The sequence below is a fragment of the Thunnus thynnus genome, chromosome 17 (assembly GCF_963924715.1).
Source record: "Thunnus thynnus chromosome 17, fThuThy2.1, whole genome shotgun sequence".
NCBI lineage: Eukaryota > Metazoa > Chordata > Actinopteri > Scombriformes > Scombridae > Thunnus > Thunnus thynnus.
The window spans coordinates 24,498,938-24,526,675 of NC_089533.1; the positions used below are offsets into that span (position 1 = coordinate 24,498,938).

The 27,738-nt window shown below is 40.1% G+C and overlaps 1 protein-coding gene across 1 annotated transcript; it reads right to left on the bottom strand.

Moving 5' to 3' along the window:
* Positions 1 to 9,795: 9,795 nt before the first annotated feature.
* Positions 9,796 to 25,387, bottom strand: gng13b (guanine nucleotide binding protein (G protein), gamma 13b). Its single transcript, XM_067570245.1, has 3 exons — positions 24,949 to 25,387; positions 14,156 to 14,282; positions 9,796 to 11,925 (listed from the first exon to the last, which is right to left on the bottom strand). The coding sequence occupies exons 2-3, from the start codon at positions 14,251 to 14,253 to the stop codon at positions 11,820 to 11,822; spliced, it is 204 nt and encodes a 67-aa protein (XP_067426346.1). The 5' UTR covers positions 14,254 to 14,282; positions 24,949 to 25,387; the 3' UTR covers positions 9,796 to 11,819.
* Between the last annotated feature and the right edge of the window lie 2,351 nt (positions 25,388 to 27,738).

The following is a 27,738-nucleotide window of genomic DNA, read 5'->3' on the forward strand; positions in this document are numbered from 1 at the left end:
ATCTCAGCGTCCCCCCACTTCTCATCCACTGGGTACACAGCTTTCTCAGTGACAGACTACAAACAGTCAGAGTGGGCACTGTAACATCCTCAACCAACATCCCCAACGCCAGAGCTCCACAAGGTTGTGTCCTGAGCCCCTTCCTGTATACCCTCTACACCAATGACTGTATCAGCCCCTCACCCATCACCACATACATACTACCAAGTACTCTGATGACCCTGCCATACCTGCACTCCTTAATGACAATAATCTGTTTGGGCTACCAGGACTCCATCTCCCACTTCGCACAATGGTGCAAGAACAATTACCTGCAGCTGAATGCAACAAAGATAAAATAACTGCACCGCCCACAGCTCCACCCACAACCCCACCTGCATCAATAATGAAACTGTTCAGATGGTGGAGAGCTTCAAATATCTTGGACTTACTCTGGACAATAAACTGAGCTTCGAACAACACATCACTGACATCCATAAACGCTGCCAACAAAGATTCTCTGCCATCCACAGATGCAGAGCACTTTCTGTTGCCTCCCACCTTCTGCTGCTGCTCTATGAAAGTATAACTCAACCCATTCTCCTCTACTGCTCCCCCGTTTCTTCGCCAACTGACTCCAATAGGAACAAACTCATGCGCATCACACAAAATGCCTCGAAAATTATTAGCCTCCCCACCCCCAACCTCTCCCAGCTATCACACGCAGAGCACACAACATTGAACATGACCTCATGCACCCCCCCCTACCCATTCTTCACACTGCTTCCATCTGGTTGCAGATACAGATCCCTGGCCTGGAAACGAGCCCGCTATGGCAGGAGTTTTGTCCCCTCTGCCATAGCATTGCTAAACAAAATACCCCATGACTGTAACTTATGTATATGTGCTATGTATGTGTGTATGAATGTGGATGTATCCCCTATGGATGTCTTTTGATGTACTTATGTTGTGGATGTGTACGGTATTTATGTATCTATGTATTCATGTACAGACTGTGACAACAAATTGCCTTGAAGAACAATAAAGAATCTATCTGTAGATAAAATACCATACAGGGCATGAAGTATATAACGTTAGCTCCACCTGAACCTGCTACAACAGTAAAATACCAGTTACACATTAATGCGTAAGTTATAACAATTCATTATAATGATATATAATCCTGTCATACCTGTAATGGAGTATTGCTACTTTTACTGAGGTTAAAGGTCTGAATACTTCCACCTGGCATACGAACATCAGCTAAATATAAATATAAGGTTTAGAAAGTTAGATGTAAAATAGATAAATAGTAGATGTGAAGATGTTATTAACATATTTAGGGGATCACCTTCCTGTGCTCCTGTGTTGTAGTTTGGTATGCTGCATTTGACATCTCACCGTTGTCTCTATGTATCTAGTTTATTTTTGCTGCCTCTGCATGCGTGAAGCACGCAATATACTTTTCATAATGAAGATGCTATTGACATACTGTACATTCAACTCCCCTTCTGCATTCAACAAAGTTGACCATAATAATGATGTTTGAATCTTTTATAATGATGTTCAAGTAATATTTGGACACATTCTTGAAAAAGACTATAGTCTACATGCTGATGATTAGCATTAATATGCTCACAGTATATTCATAAATAGCTGTGAAGCTATAGGTTGAACTGTTTAATGAAGTTAGACATACTCACTATAAGCATTTTTACTTGTTCATCCACAATAAAAACACATATTTAATCATTTCTGTTAGTAATTATACATTATAACATGTTTATTTTTGTGTATATGATGTGATATTTCTATGGTATATATTCTTCTCAACACACCACATGTCATTTCAGTGTTCTGCTAGTATATTGTGCTGTACTGCTCCTCCCCCAGTTGACCTGACCTCATAGATGATCTGGCTGGGTTATGTGAATAGAGTGAAGCAGTTGTTTGCGGCGTTATTATTGATCTTGTAGCGCTGAGCTTGGATTAATGCTGGGTTAATGGGTGTGGTGTTGATGGAGCTTAGAATATTACGATATTTAAGTTTACCAGACAGCATCTAAATATGGAGCTATATACAGTACATCTTGCTAAGAGGCTGTTGGATTTACAGAGTCCTTGTTAAGCTGTGATTATCTGAACCACCCATGTTGGATATTTTTCTCTCATGATTTTTAATTTAGCTAACAAGAAATTTTTATATTTTTTCACTGCTTTGTATCCTGCAAAAATGAACTTCAAAAGACAAATGTCAGTGTGGATGAAAGTAATGGTGGTGAATTAGAGAAAGAGAGTTTCTTTGTATGATAGGCAGATAAAGTAGGTAGATGGCACAAGGCATGGCTCACTGGCACACCTAAATGAGTGAGAGCCATAATTAATTAATGTGATTAGTTACACCTGTGTTTTCAACCCAACCTTTGAAAAGAAGCCAATTCCACTCTGTAGTAACATGTAGCTTAAGAGGAATGTTTAGAACGTTTTAGTTGCAAAAATTTAAATGACGTTGAGATAATTGTAATAACAATTTAGATGATTTAATCCAAATAATGTTCACTTTATAACTGACCATTCCATTTGATTCTCTGGGATACAGGCTTGTATAATCCCATATATAATACATATAATATGCTGATTACCTTGAAAGTCAGGATGGTACAGATACGAGGAATAGTCGGACATTGTGGGAAATTTTTGTATTTTCTTTCATGCTACCAAAATGTAAAGAATGTAAAAATGACATTAAGCTAACCCTGTTGCTGGCTGTAACTAGTGGTATCAATCTTCTCATCTAACTCTCAGCGAGAAAGCCAAAGAACATGTTTCCAAAAATGTTGATCTATTTCTTTAAAGCAAAACTATTTGCACCAGACAGCATGACTATTGCAATGATAAGCAAAGCAGAAGTCACACAAACTGCATGTTTCCTACACAGACCTGCCTTTCTTCACACAGGTAGACACTGAAATTGCCTTGTTTTGTAAAACTAAACTGAATATTGAATCGCCTTTTATAATAGTGTCACTTTATAGCAACTGAAAAGGAGAGCAAAAGTCAAATACTTTTCAGAAGCCGAGCAGTAACTCATTGCTGCATGCTGCTTTATTGTACCACTGAAAGCTGCCTGAGTTGGCATAGACTTGTAAAAACATTTGAGTTTCTTGACAGCTTCATCTGGATATAGCAGAGTGTTATGTGAGTGACTGAGCTGTAGCTCTGGTGGATTAACCCTTGCTGCGATAATGAGAGTTGATGGTAACCTAAACACAGGGGAATCCACTGCTCCGATCAGCGGATCAGCTCGGTAATCTCCAGGAACAGGCACAGGGACAAGCAGAGGGACAGACAGAGAGAGACAATCTCTTGTCATATCATTTGAGAAACCTAAAACAGAAACAGACAGTAAACATTTTGAGTTAAGGGAGTTAGAGTGAAGGAGAGACAGAATGTTTTTGAATGCCCAAAATAGTCTACATGTAGGAGAGAAAAAACAAACAAGATATCTCTGACTCGCTTCTGTAGAGCAGTGACACACTAGGTTGCCTTCAAAGCTGCCTATGTGTGCTATGAAAAAATCAAAGTAAAATAAAAAAAAGTAATTAAATGGATCATTTTACTGGCAAAACTGTCAATGCCATTGTCATTTTGTATTACTGTAAGTATTGTATTCCTTACGTTTCTGACAGGAATGATTTGAAGCTGCACATCGGATCAGAAGTGTATGAGTGACAGAAATAACCATGCACAAACATAGTTAGTTATATGTCTACTAATGTGATGTGTAAATGTGTGCATGCGTCATTGCTGTTTGTTACTTTAATTAAATACCAAGGACAGCATGCATACATTTATGGATACAGGTGTCTCAATAATTTGTGCACTCAAATGAACAGATATCATTAAGATAACATTAAACAATATTGTTCACATTTTAACATACGCACATTAGCACGACATTGTTCAACAGGCAAAACACAAAGTATATCCATGTATTTCTGTCCAGGATCTAAACAAAACTACATTAAATCCAAATCCAAGCTATGTTTTGGTATCAAAGTGCCTATAAATACTGTTTATACTGAGTGGATTCATCTCTGTAACTGATCATTTAAAATAACGTTTGTTGTCTGTGCCCTCATCATTAGCCTGTCTGATATTTCTCCAGACAAACATTCTGAACCGAGTTCATTAAAGAATCTGAGATAATAAAACTGTTATACAGAAATTGTAAAGAAATTTATATTGAAGGTGTCCTTAAATGTGGTTTTAAAAATCTCTAAAATAATAGAAATCACAGTGACAGAGATTTGCTTTGTCAAAACTAAACACAAATAAAAGAAGAAAGGCTGATTCACAAGTTTTACCACATTGTCCCCTAACTGTAGAGTCTTACTAATTACTATCATAGTGTACAAGTAGACAAACAAGCAAGGCTACCAAAAAGTAGTTGTCTTGATCTGTCATGTGACCTTTGCCTTGCAGGTTATAGCGGTCCCTCAAGAGTCTCCTAGGAGCTGCGTCCGCCACAGACAGACAGTCTCCCATTACGCAGTGATTAGACAGATGCATGGTGATGAGAGTGTAAGCACGGTTTAAACTTCTCTCTTAGGTTTTCTTTTTTTCATTCCTCACAACTACTTCGATCACTTTTCATGTGTACAACACCATGAATTCCTTTGGCGAGAGACTGTCCGAAAGTGTGCGCCATTACCTGTGACTTGTAAGATGTATTGCTTCTCACCCTTCTCTATGACGGCAAGCTTCGCCCTGCTTCAATTGTGGCTGTTCAGAAAGGGTATTAACACTTTTGCCTTCAGTATTAAAACAACACTTACTAACTTGGTTGTTTGGAGCATCCTGAACCCTTAATGTTGACATTTCAGCTTTCTGTCTTAGAAAGCTGAAATGTCTCACCTTTAAACCTCAATAGGTTTAAAGGTGGTTTTACATGTCTGAGACCAGCTAGTCAACGCTCTCCCCGTTTAAACACAGAGATGTGAATTTATGAGAGAGTGGGGGGAGAGAGGGAGAAGGTCCCCGAAAGAGTGGATTAAAGCTCTTAGATTAGATGGCTTCTGGTCTGACCTCAGCAGCACAGAGAGCAGTCGGCCTGGTGTACGTGGTGGATAAGTGTGTGTGTTTGAGAGAGAGACAGAGAGAGAGATTATCACCACCAGCAGAATGTGCATTAGAGATTGGTTCTGGTTCTCTTTGTATACACTGTGTGTGTGTGTGTGTGTGTGTTTGTGCGTGTGTGTGTGTAGTGGTGTGGCGGGAGGATTGTTAATCCTAATCCACTCGTGAATGTACATGCTGAGGACCGGCAGGCCATTAGTGCCTGTTTTGTGTTTGTGTATGTGCATCTGTGTGTATGTATGTGTGTTTGTATGTAAGTATATGAACACATACTAACCAGTGTGTGTTAAAGTCTATGCTTAAATGTGCACATGTATGCGGAGATGTACTGGTATGCATGTTTGTGTGCATGCCTGTGTGTGTAAGAGTGTAATCTGAGAGGAAATTGGGGGTTAGACAGCCATTAACCAGTGCATTAGCCTTGACTGCAGACGGACTGGGGAAAAAGAGTGAGGAGAATGGTGTGTGTGTGCCTGTGTGGAGAAAAGCTGATGGTTTGAGGATTTCAGGGGGAAAGGGACAATGGGGGTGAGGATTTAGCAGCGAGGGTGAGGGGGATTGAGTGCATTAGTGAGTGCATGTGTGTGTCAGTGTGTGTCGAAGGGATTGAGGGGAGCTGACCCATAAAAAGCAGACAGACACACCCTAAGCAAGAGTCAGCTGTCCCATCATCCTCTCCTCCTATTTTTCCAAGAATATCTAACAAACTATTTGACATTAAATAAATATACAAATGTCTGTGGAATAAATAAATGTTGAGGCGTCATCCTCGGTCGCCCTGAAGGTGCTATCTGCATCGTTTTATGAACAATGGATATTGGGGCTTCGTTTCACGCTCTGATGCTCCCAAAACAAATCACAAGCCACAGTTTATATTATCATTTAAAGCACAGAAACACTCACTCAAAGCTAACTGAGCGCTCTTATTACATCAGCGAGTAAACTTAAATTATAATGGATCTAAGAATAATACAAATCTAAGAATATATGTTAGTTACCTCAGCAAATTTATGGCATAGACAGAGAGGGGAAGAGAAAGTGAGAGACCAAGAGGCACTGACAGGATAAAAAAAAAAAAGAGAACCCTCCTATATCTTCAGTTTTCTATTATTCATGAGATACAAGAAGCAGTGAAGGGGAAGGAGAAGAAGAGATTTCTGTCTTTCCCTTGAGTTTAGCCGTCTATATGACCATCTACCTGCTCAGTCTCTACCTCATATCTTCCTCTCAGTCTCTTCCACTTTTTCTCATTCATCATTTTTTTATGTCTTATCTTGCAGATTTTTAAAAGTTTCACTAACATACAGTACCAGTCAAAAGTTTGGACATAATTTCCCAGTCACTTGAATGAGAAAGTGTGTCCAAACTTTTGACTGGTACGGTACATTGATGACAGAGTTGCTCAAGGAGGATAAAAACCTTAAAGTAACTGAATTAAAAGCTAATGTTCAGAGTCAAATGGCTGTAGGCTAAGGAATATCAGACTGAAGCCCAGAAAAAGGGAAGGGGCAGGACAAGATGTAAAAAATGTGAAGGCTAGCACGCTTGGTAAAAAAAAAGCATCTTGTGACAGTCTAGAATTTTACACTAGAAAGCTGAATTAATTAAATTAAAACCTCATTGTTAGAGCCAAAGGTCTTCAGACTGAAGCCCAGCTATATTAAAAAGAGCCTAGCATCCTTGCTACTAGCTGGGAAAAAAATTAACAATTTTGTGACAGCGTGTTATGATAGCTAGTTAGCTGTTAAGCTAGGTAGCCAGCTGATTTTCCACAACCATAAATGGTAATGTAATGATGAATATCAACATTTATATTATAACAAAAGTTCCTTTCATTGCCTTTTGTTGGCAAAGGTCTGAGAGTGTATTTAGCCAGGCGCTTTTGTCTACAAAGGAGAAAACTCTCAACTATAACCAGACGCCTCTGTAGCCTGCTGTTATTGTAAAACTTAAAGCTACAGTATGTGCTCCGTTCCCTTTCTCCTTCTTTGTCTCTCTTGTTATACCCCGATAAAGAGACTGAATTTCCATTTTCTTCCACTTCATTATTCAATCTGTGTCATGTTCATATTTGTCGTTTGGGGGGGTTGTTATTTGGGTTATTTTGTTTTGTTTAGCCCTGGCCAATCAGTAGGACGTGACATTCATCCTCCTTGCGGTAATGGAAGCTGTGTTAATGTTTTTTCATGATGACGGCTCTATGTCTCTCCACCAGTCCACCAGATGCCCTCAGGCTTTTCTGCCTGTTTAAGAGTGGACTGAGTGGGAAGAAGGACAGATAAGAGAGGTTGCAGATTATATTCAAGGACCACTTGAGATACTGTTGCTTGCTGCACTGACTCTCGTAGGAACTAAGTGCTAAAGTGAACTGAAACACCGGTTATGTTATTCAGAGCTGCAGCTGTCTTTGTGTTCAATTTATGTTGTGACATGCAGCCTTAATATGCAGCCACTCTGCTTGACAGACTGATTTATTCATATTTTTGTCAACAGCAATATATGCTGAAGTTTATTTTGCTGTGTGTGCTCATTGTGACTTGTGCACTTTAAGTTGTGTTCATGTGAGTTCTGGGATGGTTTGTGCATATTGTGTTTTCTGGGTTTTTTTGGTTTTCTGTTTGCTCTGCGTTTCCCTTCAGTTCCTTTCTTGTTCTCCTCTCCCACCTGCACCTCATCCCCTCGTCAGTTTAGTTTGTATTGAAGTCCTGGTTTTTAGTTCAGTCTTGTTGGATCCTTTGTTCAGTTTTTCTCTGCTCTGCTTCTGTTTCGCTCTGATCTGCCAGCTTTGTTTTTGCCTACACAAGCCTAAAATAAAGAAGTTATTCTTCAGCCTTGCTCAGCCTGCAGTATCCTGCATTTGGGTCCACCTGGTCCGCTCCACATAACTGTCGACTTAACAACCGGCACCATTGCGTTCATTTTTGTGGTCATTTTTTCATTGATGTAGCTATTTTTGCTGGCTGCAGCAATTAAAGATGACGTCTCTATTCTTAATCCCACCCACCCCCAGCTCTGATTGGCTCATTTGTTTTCCAAACAGGGAAACAGTTGCCAATGAGCACAACACCAGACAGTTTTGAATCTGGAACCAGGTCATTCTTATTGTGAATTTGCAGCTGAAAATACAGTATATTTGATGTGCTTACAGAGATACACACAAAACACATAAAAAATACAACAAATACAACCAAGTTGTCTAAAAATCTTCTACTTTATTCAGTAAGATAAATGTTTTTGTAAAACATTCAATAAAAAATGATCTTTAATTTATTGCTCATTGTCATCTTTACACTAGGACTTGATCTGATGCATAATAGGTTTTCCAAAGCACTCTCACAAGGAATATGTTGCTAGATATTTAGACACGATTTTATGCTGTCATTATAATAGTAATAACATACATACGTACGCACGTTCAGATTATATAAAAACAAACCAAACAAGTAAAGTTACAGTAGCCAGACAGAAAAAAACAAACCAGGGACAGGCAGACTCAGGAATCCTCTCACATACTTTTGGAGCATTCGTTTTCAGTTGCTGTGAGCAGACAGCATTTGTTGCTTTTCCAGGGGTGCTGAGAAAGCTTTAAACCATGTCAGGTGAGGGAATAAACTTAAAAATGTAAGATGGTAATTGAAAGCACTTGGGGGAGGGGGGAGCCTAACACTGGAAAAGCTACAAACGTGAAGCTCAAAACTTCAGCTCCTCATACACCGGAAGCCACTTTAAAAGTCCCCATTCATGCATTTATCATGAAACTACCCTTGAATGTTGCAAGTCTAACAGCTAAGCTATACTTTGACACAAAGCTTTCAACACCTAAGCTAATAAAATAAAATAAAACAAAATAACAAAAAAACAAGGAAATGCATAATTGCAGTGGTGCTTCAACATGCCTCTCATAGGACTTCTAAAATGGCTTCATCCTAAATTCACCGGCCTTGCTTCAGGTATAGTCATACAATTAGGCGTTGTTTTTTTGTTCCAGAGTAACATGTTTCCCAGCAGCATTTTAAAAAATGTGACTCATGTCAGTATGATTGAATCTTTGCCTTTCAGACATGTTTTACAGGAAGTAAGAAGTGCAATTCTTAAGATACATGCATAACATAAACAATTTACTAGCACATCATGGACCATATACTTTAAATTAAATATTTGCAGTAACTTTATAGGACCAAAGTCATCCAATTACAGAGTAGCCTTTGGGGAACTGGGTTATCTGGAAGAAAATGTACATAATGAGACTCATTACAGTACTGAGATGATGTGAGGCTCTCCTGTCCCAAGTCATTTAGAGAATCCCACATCCTTGCCCTCCTCCCCTCATACACATTCTCACTAAGCAGTGTGTGTGTGTGTGTGTGTTTGTGTGTGTGTGTTTTGTTGATCTGCTCGGCATCAGGCCTGCCTCTGTGTACATGTGTATGTGTGTGTGTGATGCAGCTGCATGTGTGTGCATGTACGTATGTGTGCGAAACCACCCACATGGGAGCCTAATGTCCAAATTTATGCACACATATACACAGTCGCATGCACGTGCACACACACACACACACACACAGGTCAGTTCAGAGGTCAGCGGTGATGTTCAAACCTCATGCCACATATTTACATTCTTGTTTTTAAGGAAACTGTGTACAAGGCAGTAGTAGATGGTGATCTTGCAAGGTGTAATTTTTTACTTTTTTTTTTTTTTTTAATGTGGTCATTTTCTGTTTTTTTCTCTCAAGTTGGGGTATGAGGGAGAGGGAGTGCAGACATAGGAGACAAAAAACAAAAGTGGCCTAAAGTGGCAGCACTCGTCGCGAAAAAGGTCTCATCAATAAATAAATAAATAAATAAACCAAGTATTGATCAATAAGTTAATAAGTTAAAGGGGTCCGTCTGTACATGTGTGAAGAGAGGGCAGCTTTGCTAGACAGTGTTGGTTTGCATGTTTAGCGCATGTATACGTTTGTGCGTTGTCCTCAGGGGATGTCGCTAAGGAGGAGAAGGAGCAGTAAACTCAGACCCCTCCAGAGACCCAGAGCCTCATTCTGCTCTGACAACAACAAACAGAGCTGCTATGACACTCTCTCACCCAATGACACTGAGGCACAACAACACTGGTTGCAAATCTCTCAAATCTTTGTAATGTAAATGTGATAACCATGCTTTACGAATAGTGTAAAATAAAAACTACATATGAAAACTGTAGGAGTCACACCGGGACAACTGCTGTGAAAGTTGTTGCTGTCATGGTAAACCTTTCTTCATTCATGCATGTTGTTTCTGTGGTGGAAAGGCTTTGGTTGTTTGGTCGAAACTACTTACAGCAAATTTAGTCCAGTGAGATGTCTCATGACTGTTTCAGGCATTCTCTTAAGGTGACGGTATGCTTTAATTAATGCATAATTGGTCAGTTAAGTTGGTGGTTAACATGTATATACACTTATGTATATATGAGTCATTAGTTGACAGTAAAAATGTTTATAATTTGTAAATGCACCATCATCGACTTAGAAGAATAATTCATGCTTTTATAAGCATGCAGCTTGCAGCTTAGGCTCATAATGTATTACAAGTGGCCCCATGTTGGACAGGAAATGCCTCGAATGCGGACAAAAATTGATTTGAAAAGGTTGACGATAAGGACTAAGCGTCTTGCTTTACTCAAAACAAGAAAAAACACATGAAGAGATGATCATAAAGTTATATAATACCAATGTTTCCCCTATAGCTGTACAGGCCTGGGCCCCCCACTCCCCGAGGCCACCACTGCCGCCACCCAGTTGTCAACCTAGTGGAAACACTGAATACATTACAGTCATGTAGTCTAAATGATCTTTACATGTAGCTCCTTCGTGTCTTGTAAGGGGGAGTTGTAAAACATTAAAGCCATAGTCTGTGAGCCAATGAAAGATGTAAAGTATCTCCATTTAATTACAGATTATTACAGGTTTTTATAGGTAGTTTATTCAGTTTTACTGAGATATTAACAGCTTTAATGTCACTATTATGTGAACCACAGACTTAAGCAATCTATTAACTTTCAGGTTTGTTTTATGATAGTGATCATTTTGTAGGAGGAAGTGGTTAATATTTCACCATGAAACAAAACTAAGCCAGCAGATCTGCAGTCATTCTGGCAGTGAGAATGTGACTCTACAGTTTAGTTTACTAGAGCTCATCAGCTCATCAGAAGCGGAAGGAAAAAAAAACTATGCTAACAATGAAGAGTAGAGAAGTCAATTGTAAGAACAGAGAGAAAGCTAGTGACTGGCAGCTGCATAAATAAGTTGTCATATATCCATCATATATCCATCATATAAGTCGTCATATATTGTCATATATCCATATAGAGACATATAGTAGGAGTATTGATCATCGTCGTCATATCATAGTAATGATGCATTGACGTGGCAGGAATAAACTTGCAGTGAAAGTGTGGCAGTCTGGGAAAAACCCAACGTTAGGAGTGTTAGTGTGAGAGTGTGTGTCTGTCAGTGTGTGTTTATGTGCCCTTGCTGGGGATGTGTGTGTTCGGGGGAGGTTGGGGATATCAGCTGTTGTACATTCAAGGTGAGAGTTTAGGAGGCGCTGTCCTGCCATGGCCTCGACGGGCAGGTGGGGGGGGTCAGGTTCAGGGTGTGTTCTGTAGGTGTGTGTTGGTCAGCACGCTTAAAATTGGAAGGTTTTGGCAGGGTGGACGGCTTCTTCTAGAGAAGGATGCACTTTCCTTTCTCCACCCACGGGTTGTTCTTCATCAGCTCCGGGTTTAGGAAGGGATCCTCTGGGACGCCGTCCTCTATCCACTTCACCAAACTTTGCGGAGAGACAGAGACATTTTTCAAATTCCAGAGGAAGTTTATTACCACAATCCATCCTCTATCCACTTTTCCTCATTTCCATACAAGGCAAGAAAGAGAGGGAGCAACCCAAGAGTAGAAGTAACTAATGTCATTACCTTCTGCAACTACAGCTTTTTATGTACTTTTGGAGAAAAGTTCATTTTACTTAAGTCCTTTTTGAAGACAGTAGAGTACTTTACTACAGCTGAAATCACATTATCACATCCATTAAAGAGAACAAATGTCATTGGCTCTACATAAGTGTTAAAGGACCAGTGTGTAAGATTTAGGGGGACCTATTGGCAGAAATATTGGCAGAAATGGAATATAACATTCATAAGTTTGTTTTCATTAGTGTATAATCTCCTGAAAATAAGAATTGTTGTGTTTTCGTTACATTAGAATGAGCCCTTTATATACATAGGAGCGGTTCCTCTTCCACGGAGGCTGCCATGTTGCACCGCCATGTTTCTACAGTGGCCCAGAATGGACAAACCAAATACTGGCTCTAGAGAGGACCTTTTGTGCATTTTACGTTAGTTTCGCGGTAGAATTTCCTACACGCTTAGAGGGGGAAGTGGGGGGGGGGGGGGGGGGGGGGGGGGGGGGTTCAGTTGGTTTAGTCTGCAACCTCACCACTAGATCCCACTAAATCCTACACACTCGTCCTTTAATACTGGAAAGTAGTCATTCACAATATACATCAGTGATTTTTATCTTTGATCTGGCTTTACATTGTGCACTTTATTGTCTAATTTCAGCATTAAAAAAATAGTTAGATACTTTGGGGGGGTACGTAAGATGAGAGGATACCCCTCTCATGTCTATACAGTAAATATGAAGCTACCACCAGTCCTGCAGTCTTGTCATCACTGTGAGGTTGCCAGGCAAACTACAGAGCCAAGAAATAGTCCAGCATATAGCCCCCAATCAAACTAGAACGTGTCATTTTTACACTTTGGGTTTTGTACAGATTAATGAAATTAGATATAATGTGTAAACTGAGCTTTAGAGGTGGTGGTAAACAGATTTTGTTACCTTTGCACAGAGTCAGGCTAGCTGTTCCCCCTCGGTCTTTATGCTAAGCTATGCTAACCAGCTGCTGGCGTTGGCTTCATATTTACAGTACAGCCATGACAGTGGTATCAATCTACACATCTCACTCTCTGCAAGCAAGCAAATAAGCACATTTCTCAAAATGTCAAACTATTCCCTATATTCAGTTAGTTATCCATAGTCCACATCCAAGTAACAGTACTTCAGTAAGAAAATTCCCTCTTTCAATCACTGCTTCTCTTATTTTCTTTAGTAGTTCTTCTGGTCACAAGAGATTTAAGCAGGGTTTCAAAACACTGACGCTGAGTACTTTTGTACTGTGCATGAAAAACAGCAGCCTCAGATCAAGTGTTGAGAGTTTAGTTGTCTTAATTGGCTCTGAATCTACTGACACTGCAGTCAGTGCCAGAGAGGCAGACAGTGAGTGGTGCTTAATGACAGCTGCAGCTTTGCTTAAAGCTTAGATCTGTGCTGTAGCTGTGACAATAGCCATCAAGGCTGCGTTAGTTTGTGAAGTTATATCAGTAGTGACTGTTTTATCATTGTGGTGGAATGACTCGTGCTGTTAACCCTACTGATCAAACTCCATATGCTGATACTGATTAAGGCTATTTACAAAGTATGGGAAGTTCATCGGCATGAGGCTGAGGCTGATGGGAATGTCATTAGTTTTGCGCATATTTGGTCATAAACCAAATATTGGACAAATTCAAAGTCTGACCTAATTACGGAGCTTGATGAAAAGTCAGAGGATCACCAAAGTTATTATAGTTTATTTTGAAGGGGACATAAATGTCATACCAGATTTCATGACAGTCACTCTAATAGTTGTGCAGACATTTTACTCAAAACCAAAAATGTCAACCTCAATGTCCAGGTAGAAGAAAAGTCGGGGGATCACTAAAGCAGGGTTCATCCTCTCAGGACCATGAATGTCTGTATAAAACTTAATGGCAATCACTCCAGTACTTTTTGAGATATTTCAATCTGGACCAAAGCGGTGGACAGACAGTTCGACATCCCTTGAGCCACGCTGCTAGCATAGCTAAAAAGTTACTTTGTTATTGACCTCAGAGCTACTTATCATTGTTTTTTTGGTGCCTGAACTATGCAGATGTTTGTAGAGCTATTGTGGACTAACTACTCACTCAGTAACTGTTTTGGAGGACTTCTCTCTTTTGAAGGCCAGCTGGTACTTGAGGCTCTCCACCTCCTTCTTCATCTGGGGCAGGTCCATCTCATCCATGACTGCAGCTTGATGTAGGGCTTTTCTACCTGTACATAGCGAGAGGAAGCCAGAGTTATATTTATACAGTGCACACTGCTGTTCAATTGCAGGCAGACACACTCAATACAACTGTGCCCTGCAGCAGTAAGTACACCAAGAGATACATCTGATTTATAACTGCTGCTTAGCGATTCCACCTACAGGAAGGAAGAATGGGGGATGTTAAATTCTGCGAGTACAAACAAGTGCTGCCAAAACTGGCAGACCCACTTAGCACTACTGGATACAATCATTTGCGCTCTTTTGTGTCCTTTGGGCCACATGTTTCTGCTAAAAAGACAAGTTCAGTTCAACAAAAGCCCTAAAGCTATTTAATTTGATTACCTTTGCAACTAGCACAACTGCAGTTCAAGAGCAAATCAAATTGATGCAAATTTGGTTCATTGCTAGTGCATTGCCACCTGTAGTTTCCTATATTCAAACCAAGATTCATGACAGCAGGTTAGAGTAGAGTTTTTAATACCTGTAGGGAGGAAGAGAACAAAATGTTGTGCCACTATACCCAAAAAGAGGGAAAAAAGAAAAACATGTACTTATGCTATTCCGTCCCCTTGCCCTTAACCCTCACCCTCATCATATGTGGTGGGTTTTGGAGGCAGAGATGAACCTTTAATACTGCATGTTCAAGGTAGTTTTACAAGAGAAAGGAGGAATATGTTATTTGTTGCTACGACACATGCAGATAAAGCAATGAAGCGAATTCAGAATTTCACCATGATATCATGGCCAGGATTCGGACAAACAACCTTAATCATCCTGTTTCAAGCGACAGACCCTTGTTATTTACAGTAGGGTCGTCAGTGAGGTAAGGGGTGAAGGAGACATACCTCATTTACAGTTGACAGGAATAGTGTTACAGGGCAGGAGATGACACAAGCTAATATAGTTACTCCTGTGCAAAATGTTTAAGTGTTCTATTAGAGTAAATGCTTTTAAGCAGCTTGATACCTTTTATCATATTTGGGAAATACCATACTCCTTTCTTCAGCACTTCTCGGATCTTCTCAAGTTTAGATTTTCCCTCCAAATGTAACTAAGTACTAAGTTCCAAAAACTACTACAAAATCTGAACCACACATCCTGCGTAATATGATTCGTACCCCTTTACACAACCTTTAGAGATTAATGCATCAGTAATATGCACTTAAACAGGTCATATCCATTTCGTCCGCATGAGTGCATTTTATCATGTCATGAGGTATTAACTGTAATTGAAGTTGAAGATGGAGTTTTATATGAGAAAAATGAAAAACGCATTTAACTATCATATATCATATCATGTAATATATCATCTTAATATGTAACATTATATAGGTCTATCTGTATATAATGGTCTGAGTGATTGAAATTACTTTGGTTAATGCTAAATTTAAGGTTATACTTTGTTAATTAATGCAGTATTGTAGGACTAATAGTTATAGAAACTAAAATCATGATGTACAGATATATGAGCTAATCAGTGCAGCCGTCTAGTAGGCCTACACTTCAACCTTGGGCAAGAAGGAGAAAGACACATGTAACCAGGTCAAAGAGTCCCTTCACACCTTGCATTAAAATGTGTCTCGTATCCAGATTGTATCTAGATATGATTTAACCTGCATACATTTACACCTGGTATTAATATGTGTCTCCAGTGTCCACACTGAGATCTGATCGCTTTGTCCAGCTCAAACAACCAAACGTCACATCCTCCTCATCCCCTTCACCAGGGAAAACGTGGGTCGATCACCCAGCACTGCATCCATTTCATTTAAAAAGGGACAAGTTACCCTGCCCCTGCCACTTTTCTTGTTTCTTGTCCATGGCTTTTCTGTATGCCAGTTTCATGTGTTTAATTTTTCAGTGACACTACAACCAGGATCGCTTGTAGCCATTCTTCACCATTTGCTTAGCCATTGTTTCATAAATGGCTCGACTGCAATAAGAATTGCCAAGTTTCGCTTGTATACTTTTGTCAGACCAAATTGTTAGCAGACACTTCGTCTCGTCTTGACGCCATCCACAAGTGCCTTGAATATCCATAGCTTTCCTACTGCTTTCGTGCTAGTAGCTTAACTCGCTAACTGGCTAAATGGCTGCTACTAGACACTGACCAATATATCAGTCAGCCGATATTATTGGCCTATCACAGATATATCAGTATCAGCGTATATGTTGTCTGATATGCACCGATATACACACACATATATATATATATATACACATATATATATATATATATATATATATATATATATATATATAGTTGTCGCATGTGGATTGACAACACAGTTGCATTTACACTTGCGTTCCGTGTGGTCACAATGCGCCCCTGACCACCTCTGAAGGTGGTTTGCCGATCGGATCACAATCCATCCTCAACATGAGTGCATTTATACCTCTACTTTCATGTGGTCAAGCACTATCTGATTGCAATCTGATCACCCAAAAATGCATTTTAATGCAAGGTGTAACTGCATGACACCACTTTTCTGTAAATGTACTGTGGTGTTCAGGTTAGCAGTTAAGGGGACTGAGTCATAGAAAATGTTTCTCAAAATCTCAGAAATATTTGTCACATTAAATAAACATTTTAAAAAATTCTTCACTTTCTTTCCATGAGTGAACCAAGAAGAGCAATATCTCTCTCATATGAGAGTTAAGTACAGAGTATGAGTCTGAACATGGACTGGAGGCAGGGGGTAACAGCTAGCGTGGCGTTGTCCAAATTGAAAAAATACACCTACTAGCATCTCCAAGCAAAAATCAGTTGTTGTTTTTACATTTTTGTTCGTGTACACATTAAAAAAATAAACACATTGTGTAAATTAATAAGGTTTAGACGTGTTGGTATGCAATTTTTTAAAACTTTGGACAGGTTAGCTTTTTCCTTGTGTTTTTAATCTTTATGCTAAGCTAGGCTAAACACCTGACCTCCTGATTCTGACTAGCTCCTTAATGCTCAGACATGAGAGTGGTGTCTATCTTCTCATGTCACTCTCAAAAAGAAAGTGATGAAGAACAATTTTCAAAATTTTTAACTATTCCTTTAAAAAAACAGTATATTCAGGACTTTACGTAACCCACTGAGGCACACATACGTATTTGGTTGTGAAGGGTTAAAGTGAAAGGAAGGGCTTCTGTGAAATGTATTGCACAGGCCATGCACAGTTTGTACCTATATCTCTGTAAGACAATCAGATATTTAGAACTAAATAATTTGAGTTGCATTTGTATCTCCGGATACTGAGGCCAAGAAAGCCAAACATGTGGTCAACTCTCTACAGGAATCTTCATTCTCTTCCGCTGCGTCTTTTTCTTTGTCTGTTCCTCCCTCCCTCTCTCTCTCTCCCTCTCACTCCCCACCCACGCTCTGTGTCCACCATACTCTCTCAATAATACTCTTCCCCTCTTGTGTGTGTACTTGAGTTTGTGAGCTTTTATGTGTATATGTGTGTGTCTGTGTGTGTGTGTGTGTGTGTGTGTGTGTGTGTGTGTTTGTGCGTGCCTGTGTGAGTCATTTGAGGATTCGGATGAGCCGAGTGCTTGTCTGGTCTGCACTCAGAATTGATCTTATTGAGGTGCTTCAACACAGAAACAACAATGGTATTTTTAAGGGACATTAAATAATACTTGATATTATGTAATTGTCCTTTATGAGAGTTTAGTGAGTGAGGGGGCATTGAGGCAGAAAATAGAAGCTCTGGATGCAACAACTACTTCACAGCTTGGTCCGGATGCTAATGAACTATGAAAGCCTTAACAATACTACATTTTTCATTTTAATGGCTCTTAAGCTCTAAATGTCTATGTTTATTTGAAAAATACTGTAGTTAGAATGGTGGTTGGGTGTTTTTAAAAACTGAAAAAATACACCATAAAAGAATAATTTATTGTTTAATCTTTTATTCTATATATCCTAACTAAATCACACATCAGGAAGTAATGTTCAATACCAGTATACAGTGTAAATATTGTCTGTTAAATGACTAGTTTGACATTTTGGGAAAGCTGGTTAGCTTAGCTTAGCATTAACACAGCTAGTCTGGCTCTGTTGGAAGTAAACAAAATCCGCCTACCAGCATCTAAAGCTCACTGATTAAAATGTTATCTGACTGTTAGCTGTTCGCTGTTTGACGCTTTCTATTGACCGTACAGATATGAGAGTGGTATTGATCTTGGCAAAAGAAGCGAATATGCCAAAAATGTCCCCAGTGTGAAATGGTGTAACACACTATTTGGAAAACATGACACAAATAGACAAAATGACAAAAAGTATCACATAGAAAAATCATGCTACTAATACTGCCTTTGTGAGTAATGAACAATAATTTTTTTTACATAGATCATCAATATTTCAGTAACACTGAGTGATAACTGGGAGTTAATGATTTTTCCCTCCTCAAAATGGATATTTAGAGCGTTGGAGAAGGACAAATCAATCATCTGGCTGAACGTCTAAAAGCCTTCATCTGCTGCACTGAAACTCCAAAAATCAGAAACCCCCTGCTGAAACTGGCTGATTTCAACTACTGTAATGTTTTTTATTTGAACATCTTGGTCCCATATGACAACTATTACTTGAATTTATCCCGAGAGGAGAGACGAGAATAGATCGTGGCATGATAAAGGCAGGACTGAGACTGGCTGTAAGAAAGACAAAAAGAAACTAATGAGTTAGTGGGGTGTGTATATGTGTGAGTTTGAGGAAAACACCAGGTGCAATATTAAATGACAACGTGTGTGTGTCTTACCAATATTAGAGATAGCGAGAGGCAGAGCGATGGCCAGTTCCTGTCTGAGATCAAGTTTCAGCAGCGTTCTCAAGAGACGACAGGAGGATTGGATTCTTTCCTCTTTCTAACTCTATCACTCACCATTTCCTTCATCCCTGTTTTCCCTCGCTCCCTCTTTTCCACTTTCACTTTTGTTTGTCTGCTCTATCCATCTCCCTCTCTTCTTCTCTGTCCTCTGAATTCTTCTCTGCCGGTGTCTGTTTGTCTGCTGTCTTCTTCATTTTTCCTCTACTAATTCATTGTCTCATCCTCGCTTTGTGTTTCACTTTCTCTGTTGCCATCTCGGTCACTATCTTCCTGAAAGAGGGATGCCAGTTTTGAGGTCGTTTCAGGATTTTCCCTGCCTATCTAACTCAAAGGTGGGCCGCCTTTGTATTACTGGCGGTTGCCTTTGTTAAAAACTCCAGAATGTGATGTTGATGGAACGAAAAAGGCAGAACTCAACTGGGAGGGCAGCGCAGCCTCTACAGTGCACACACGCTTGAGTTATCTTATAGTTCTTCTTCACGTTAGCGGAGCGGAGCAGCAAACCCCAGCAGTAACAATCGACATCGGCTGACCAACACACCCTGCTGCATTAAAAAACTTGAACCAGCTCTGAGGTGAAGAAAATAACCCAGTGCTCAGTCTGTTTCACCTCAAAAACCCTTGGACAGCATCTTGGACAACGATGGCTTTCCCAGAGCTAATGGTGCAGCAGAGAGGCTGCTCTCCACTGCTGGAGACATGACAATAATAACAACACAGTGGAGCACTCCGCCTTCCTCTCATTTTGTTATTCTCATACAGGGAGGAGACTGTAAGATGTTTTCAGATGAATTAATTTGTTAATTAATGCAGTTTACTTTTTAAAATAAAAAGGCTCTGGACCATTTATCTTATCTGCCAGTCCTGTTTCATATTGTATTTCAGTGGACTAAGTACACCAGTCAATGGTTTGGCACACAGTGTACTGGAGCAAGAGACTGAAAATAGTGGCCTCTTTTCTATTCATTCAATCGAGAATCGGTTTTGAATTGAGAGAATCGATTCTGAATCGGCATCCAAGTATTGTGATAATGTTGAATCAGGAGATCGTCCCAGGCTTACAAAATCAACACTCTCATTTGTCACAACCTTTATTTTTCATCTTTTTGTTCCATCTTGGTATAACATTTAAGTCCATATGGACACTTTTATCTGTCAAATCATGATTTCTTCTCTTAAGCACATGACACATAGGTGTGTGCACAAACTATGTATGCAGCCCCACGCACGTTCTCCAGTATGTTCCATATCAACATTTTGCAACTTAACAGATATATTAATGAACTTTGCTTCATTAAGTTGGCATTATGTTCCCTTCAAAACATATTTGTAGCAAATTTAAATGAGAGTCATGTGTGCTCTATGTGCCCAACACATTCATGGTCAGAAGCTTTTTACTTATGTGCTCAGTGAGTAACTTTCATGAAAATGAATGGTCCATCATCTTGGAGCACACTTTCCAATTCTTACTATACTTCAATGGGAAAAGGGGTGATTTTGAGTGTCAAGGTGTAAGCTGATGAAAGGATCCGTCTCTTATGAATACATGTGTATTCTTGTAATAGAAATTCAGATGTAAATCAAAATATAAAATTCCATAAGAGCCAAGAAGCCAACAAGAACACCATAAAACTTCAACTTATTTGACATTATTAACTGATTGATAATGATATTTCTGTTATTTCTGTAATTACAATATTAGAAATTAGACTTATGTAGCTTATAGGTATGAAAACATTCAAACGGATGTTTTTAATCATAGTTCTCCCTCTTTTTTCTCATCTATCCACCTGCCTCTATCCATTATATTTCATATTTACCTTTTCCATTGTCCTGTCTCCCTCTCCTTCTCAAATTACTGTGCCTGTCATTTGTTGAATAGCCACCCATGTACATACTGTATGCCTTCTTTTATCTCCACTACTAGTTAATTAAAATCCGATCAAACTTTAAGACTTATACACCCAGATAGGTAAACATTCGACCAATATTCTGTATGCTAGTAATATGCCATTTATGCCATTATATTTGTTCTGGTTTCTGTGGTTTACTGTTGTGTTACACTGTGCAGTTAAATCAAAAAGATTAGTTGAAGCAGGCAGGTTTCCCTCTGCTGCATTCTCACTTTCTCCCTTTCATTGCTCTCTGATATCTGTTTTCCTTCTGTCTCCTGCTGTCTTCCACATGCCTCCTCACTAAGCACTCCCTGTCCAATTCCCCAAATTTCAAATACTTAATCCATTACTCCACACATTAGAAATCTCTCTCTCTCTCTCTCTCTCTCTCTCTCTCTCTCTCTCTCTTTGTTGCCCAGCCAGGAGTTAGACACGTTATGGTTGTTATTGATAAAACCACTTAAAATAACACATTCCACCTAAACCAGCAGTCATTTTGAAAAGTGCTCCTGTAGTAAAAGACCAATAAATCGCCGACAAATTTATTCTTATCCCCTGATAGAATCGCTATAAACCAATCCCATAAACCCCGTCTGCTTACTGTCACATGCAGGACCTTTTCTCACTGTTCTGAAGAGGATGAACATATCGGAGGTATTTTTTCCACTGGCATTCTACCATGTGCCATTAGAAGAAACTCTAAAAGCTTTGTCCCTTGTTCACACAGGATGTGGAGAGGATGTGCACTAGGTGTACCCTGCTCACTTTTGAGTGAACACACCAAGTTTGTGCTCTTCAGACACGTGTAGATATAACAAAGATACACAGTGGAAATACACTGCAAACTGACTGTACTTGTAATGTTACGGTCAGTTAATTCACACGGTGTTAAGTGTTTTTTGCTGATGATGTACCGAAGTTCTGCTGGCTTCATTGAACAGTGACCTCCTGCATGTACGAGGTGTTTTGCAGTCAAGTGTTAAGTGGTTGAGATGAGAGTCAGCACCTCCAAGTCCAAGGCTGTGGTACTCTATCAGCAAACATTTGATTGCCCTCTTCATGTTGGAAACGAGTTACTATCCCAAGTGAGAGAATTGGACTGCCCACTGTTCACATGTACTTTGTACTTGTAGCCCAGTGGTGCTTTGAGATAGATGCTGTCATGCTCACAATGGTGACATGCTGATGTTTAGCAGGTATGATGTTGACCATGTTCGCCATATTAATTCAGCATGTTAGCATGCTAACATTTGTTAATTAACACTAAACATTAAGTACAGCTGAGACAACAGAGTTTCGAAGTAGGAAGGGCTGCTTGTTCCATTCTGTATCTCCACTTCAAATATTTCTTTCAATGATCTCAATATTACTGAACATAGAAGCTCAGGATTCTGCCAGATAATGTAACAATCCTAGAGGTTTATATTATGACCACCAGTTTCAATTATTTCAACTTTGATTCTGAATATAACGTTTTGTTCATGTTTTTGGAATGGCAGACGACCATGAATACTATAACAATTGGCTGTATCTTGCTGAGATGTACCTTGGGAGTCATAGTTAACTCCTTCTCTGAAATTTTTATGTGCGCAGTCTTGTAACTTGTAACAATGGCACTAGACGAAAAAGTCAAGGCACCACCGTTAGTTAGTACAATTCATCCTGAAGGGGACATGAACGTCTTTACCAAGTGTCATGGCAATCCATGAAATAGTTGTTGAGATATTGCCATTTGACCAAAGTGGTGGACCAACCAACAATGCCATCCATAGAGCCACACCGCTAGCATGCCTAAAAAGTTAAAAGCTTGAATGTTCTTCATCTGCTCTACATGATGATGTTGTTTTATTTAACTGGGCTGATAAATCACAGAAGAAATAAACATCTAGTCAGCTTGTTTGTGTTCTGCATACCCTTTAAACAAGGCTACATCTCCATTTTGACTGTAACAACAGCACCCTGTGCTTACCAGCAAATTCACCATAAAATCTGACTTACAGCCAAAAACAAATTATTACAGCTATTACTGGCAGTAGAGGCTGCCAGCCTTCATGACAGTGGTCTCATTTTTTCAGTATTTATACTATAATTAATATCATGATGATTAAATTATTTAAATTTGCTATGTTATTACCTTCAAACCATAGCAGTCACGGGTAAATAAGGACCTCAGTATCGTGTAATAAATGTTGGTTAAGAGTTCAGCGCAGCGGTATGTGGTGTTTGGTTGAGGTTTCGGTGCGTATGCAGTGGTTACTGCAGCGGATATGGAGCTGTAATTCTAAACTGGGACACTTTGTCATGAAGGGGGGTCAGGTTTGCTTCAAGATAATGCTCAAGTATTATAAAAGATGAAGAACAAGTTAATTACATTTTCTTTATTAAAAATGATTTTTTTGAGAACTTCTAATCAACCTTTTCTTTCTCCTCTCAATGTGAATGCAATTAGGCTGAGTCCGGTAGCTCGGTGTGTTTTGTCACAAGTAATTAATAACTCACCAGTGCTCAGAAATTTCTTTTTCAGTCAAAAGTGTGGCTCGGCATCCAAAAGGCTGTGGTGTATTTGTGCGTGTGTGTGTGTGGTGCTTTTTAAAGATTTATTTGGGTGGGTGTGTCGAGGGGAATGTAGGGTGGTTGTTTTAGGGGAGAGTATGTAGGTCGCATGGTGATTTGGGTCAAAAGCATCCAAAGATTAACCTCTACCCCCTGTCTCCTCCGCTGTCTTCCCAGCCTCACACAGTAATGTACTGTATGTGTGCATGTCGGTGGAGCAGGTGGCAGCGTGAGGTGAGCTGCCACCAATGTTTAATGTGTCGAATCGCTCTATCTGACTTTAATGATGATGGCAGCGAGGAAGCCGCTTGAAGGATAAACTGGGAAACCAAAAGGTGAAAGGGACATGAGAAAGTGAGTGAAAGAGGTAAAGACAAAAACAAGAAAATAAGAGAGGAGGAGAGATGAGAGGCCAGAGAGACAGATGAAGGCAGAGAAAACAGAAACAGCCTCTATAGCTACTGCATTGTAAATAGAGACTAAAAATAGAAAGGAACAGGCAGAGCTCCTCTGGCCAGCTGAGAGTGCAGACTAAGAAAGAAGAGGCTCTTTGCCGTTTAACTGAGGAGGAGACGCTGCTGACGATAATAAATGCCAGAAGCTGACAGACGATGTTTGAGCTTTTACAACCAGGCGATCTGTTCGGCACTTCAATGAGCTCTGCTGCTGTGTGAAGCGACTGGGACCAGTCCAGCTGATATCACACCAGCAGCCCTGCCCGCATGGGGAAATGTCCAGTCGATCGGGTCCGATCAATAGGCCTGAGCTGGGCTGGAGGGAATGGATGTTTATGTCAGAACACACACAGGTCAATTGTTATATACCAGTCCCACTGTTTGCTCATTGTAAGGAACCGGTCAGAGTGCTCTAATGTGTGTGTGTGTGTGTGTGTGTGTGTGGCCCCCGTGGGGTAAAAAGGAGACATTCCAAGGCTGAGGTATAAGACAGGCATTATCTATCCTCAAAACCAGGTCGGCTGAGGCCAGAGAGACAGAGAGAGAGATGGAGGAGGAGGAAGTGCAGAGGAGAAATGTAAGTTTTATGTAACATTCGTGGGATCCATATGTCCCAGTACAAAGGTGTGTGTGTGTGTGTGTGTTGGGGGGCTGGAGGCGGACAGCACAAAGTATGAAATCAACCATATTGTTTGCACTTTCTGAAATAAACACAGTGTTCCCTTGTCACTGATGACATGCATGTTCAGTCTTTAGTTCTTTTGTAAATGACCACTTGAAACTCATTTTTGGGCTACTTTGATGCCCATCTTGTGTATATTTTATGGTACAGAAGGGCCTGTAAAACCCCAATAAAGACCCCACAGTGTTGGCACAACGGGCACAGTGAATGGCCACAGCAGACCATAATGGTATAATGTGGCTAACAGAGACGGTCACATCTCTTACCTCACTGATGCGCCGGTGTAGGCTGTTGCTCTTTCCGAGTCTGACCGGTGCAGTTGAACCACAGGCAGAGAAGACAGGTGGACCGGCACACGGATAGGGGGTTTTATTTCCCAGCGAAAAAGCTTAGAAAAAAGGAGCGGATTTAATGTCCAAAGACTTAGTTTAGCTCGGTATCCGCTCCACGGAGAAGATCAAGGATAAAATCCGCAGTCTCCGGAGTAAAACAGCCGGTGACGATCAGTCTGAGGCTGTCTGGAGTGCTGGGGGACTCTCTTCTTTGTCAGTAGCCCGGTAGTCCGGTTTATCTGTGCTGCTGGGGCTGCACGAGAATGAGGGAGACAGACAGGAAGAGGACAACTTAACGAGCTGGTCCGGTGCGCGCTCTGCCGTTCACTCTCAGCTCCTCTGCTGGGATCCTCCTATATGAGCGTCCGTGCGCGTGCGCGCGTGTTTGAGAGAGAGAAAGAGAGAGAGAGAGAGAGAGAGAGAGAGAGCGAAGGGGGAGAGAGTTTGTGTGTCAGTCCCTGAGGATGTGTTCAGAGTTGACCAGGCGAGGCGGGGGGAAAGAGGGTGTTTAAGCAGGTATCACAGTCAAGGAAGGAAAGACTTCAAACTGTCTGCACTGTGTGTGTGTGTGTGTGTGTGTGTGTGTGTGTGTGTGTGTGTGCGTGTGTGTGCGCGCGCGTGTGCGCGGGTGTTTAAACCCTTTTTTGCCCCCATTGCCAGACTGGATTTTTGCCCTAATATGGCCACTTATAGCTGCATCTGCAAAGGCAGATTTAGTTTCCCACTGAGAGGGGGAAAACATATTTGGGTTTGTTAAATGTCGCATATGAGAAAAACTGCATTTGGGCAGAGAACAGAATAAGAGCTGGAGCTTGTTTGATTATACAGCACATGTTGTGTATTAATTGTTGATTCTGTGATTGTATATTTGTGATGTAGTAGTTTGTATAACATTTTAATTACTCCTAACTCTAATTTCATACTTTACATATATTACTCTGTCAGTCCGCATGATGCATAATGACTTACATTTTTAATGGAAATCTCAATGTGAACACATGCACACTTCATATCAGTCCAGCAGCGCAAAGGTCATTCTTATTCATATGTTCAGGTGTCCTATTGAGAGGGAAAACGCTTGATTAAACAACATGCATGGAAGAATGGGTGCTGTTTTGTTTGTTTTAACATGAACACATGAACAGAAAACTCGATAGAAACACAAATGTAACATTAAAAGGCTAAATTTCCTGAAGAAACTGTACACATGCTTGCAGCTGAAAATTCCCAGTTGAAGCATTTGAAATTGCTGAATTGCTTAAATAGATGAAGTTGCAGTTGAAGTGGCAGTCAAAATAGTACAAATATTTAAAATTATAATATGTAACTATTCTGTATTAAAATGTCTAAAAACAACTATACCTATGTTATATATTTTGCTGAGTTGTGTACTTACATTATCCCAAATGTTTCCAACAATTTCCAAATCCAGAGAAATCCGTAATTAAATCAAGGTCCGTTTCATTTGGTCGCCTGTCAATGGTGTCAAACCCCCTCTACCAAAGAGTACATGCACACAAGATGCATGCGTTGGTGGTGTGGTTGTCCGCCACAATGGTGTCTACCAAAGAGTATACGCATACAAGGTTGGTGTTGTGGTTGTCTCCCAGAAACTGCCATAAATTGACTCTTATTCGGTTTTAAGCCACATTTTTATGACAAACTTTTTAGATCTTGGTCGTTTTTAACTATATCTTTTCACCAGATAAAAGATTTTAGTCATCGGACATCTGGATCTTAAGTTAACAGAGAAACAAGCTGAGCAACACTGATTTTTTATGTGAAACTGCTTTATTCAGTGTTTTTACCAGTTTTAATCCCTGTGCATGTTTGTTTTGGAGTGGAGGAGACCTCTGCGTATAATTCGGCTTCCGGTAAAAACCTGCTGAACGTCTGGATCTTAAATTGTCAGAGAGACAAGCTGAGCAAATGTTAACAGCAGCTTGGCTCACAACCCCACCGGACGTCCTGTGTCCAATGAACAGCGTCAGAGAAACACAGATTTTTTACATGAAACTGCTTTATTCAGTGTTTTTACCTGTTTTAATCACCGGGTACGTTTGTTCTGGAGAGGAGAAGTCCTCTGCAGATGATTTGGCTCCTGGTAAAAAAACATCCTGAACAATGAACACTGAAGTAATCCTAACCCAGAGAAGCTGGTTGTTTAACAATGAAGACAACAACTCCCATGATCCCACGCTACTTCACAACATCATCAAACTCTGTAATTTGTTATTGTTTTTATTGAGAGACCCCTAGCGGCAGAAATTATATATTGTGCGTTTAAAGTGGCTGAATTCAAATAGAAATGCTGAAAGAGGCTGACGTTTTGTGTTTTAAGTATAACTCCTAAAAGAAGTTTAAGTGGCAATGTAAGTCTCAGCACTGAGTGAAGTTCTGGTATCAGTTGAAGTTCTAGCACTGAAAAGAGTTGAAGTGTCAGTTAAAGAGTCCCTTTATTCCTTGCATTAAAATGAATCTCGTATGAACTGCCAAGTTTCGCTTGTATACTTTCATTGGACGAAATTGAAAGCAGACACTTGGTGTCACATTGACTCCATCCACAAGTGCCTTGAATATCCACAGCTGTCTTGCTGCTTTCTTGCTAGTAGCTTAGCTTGCTAACTGGCTAATGGTGGCTTCCTTGCTGGTTTGGAGCAGTTAAAATGTTTTCTCCTTCTCTGCCTTAGTTCATGCCGCCGTTTTGTGCGCCACAGCACCTCC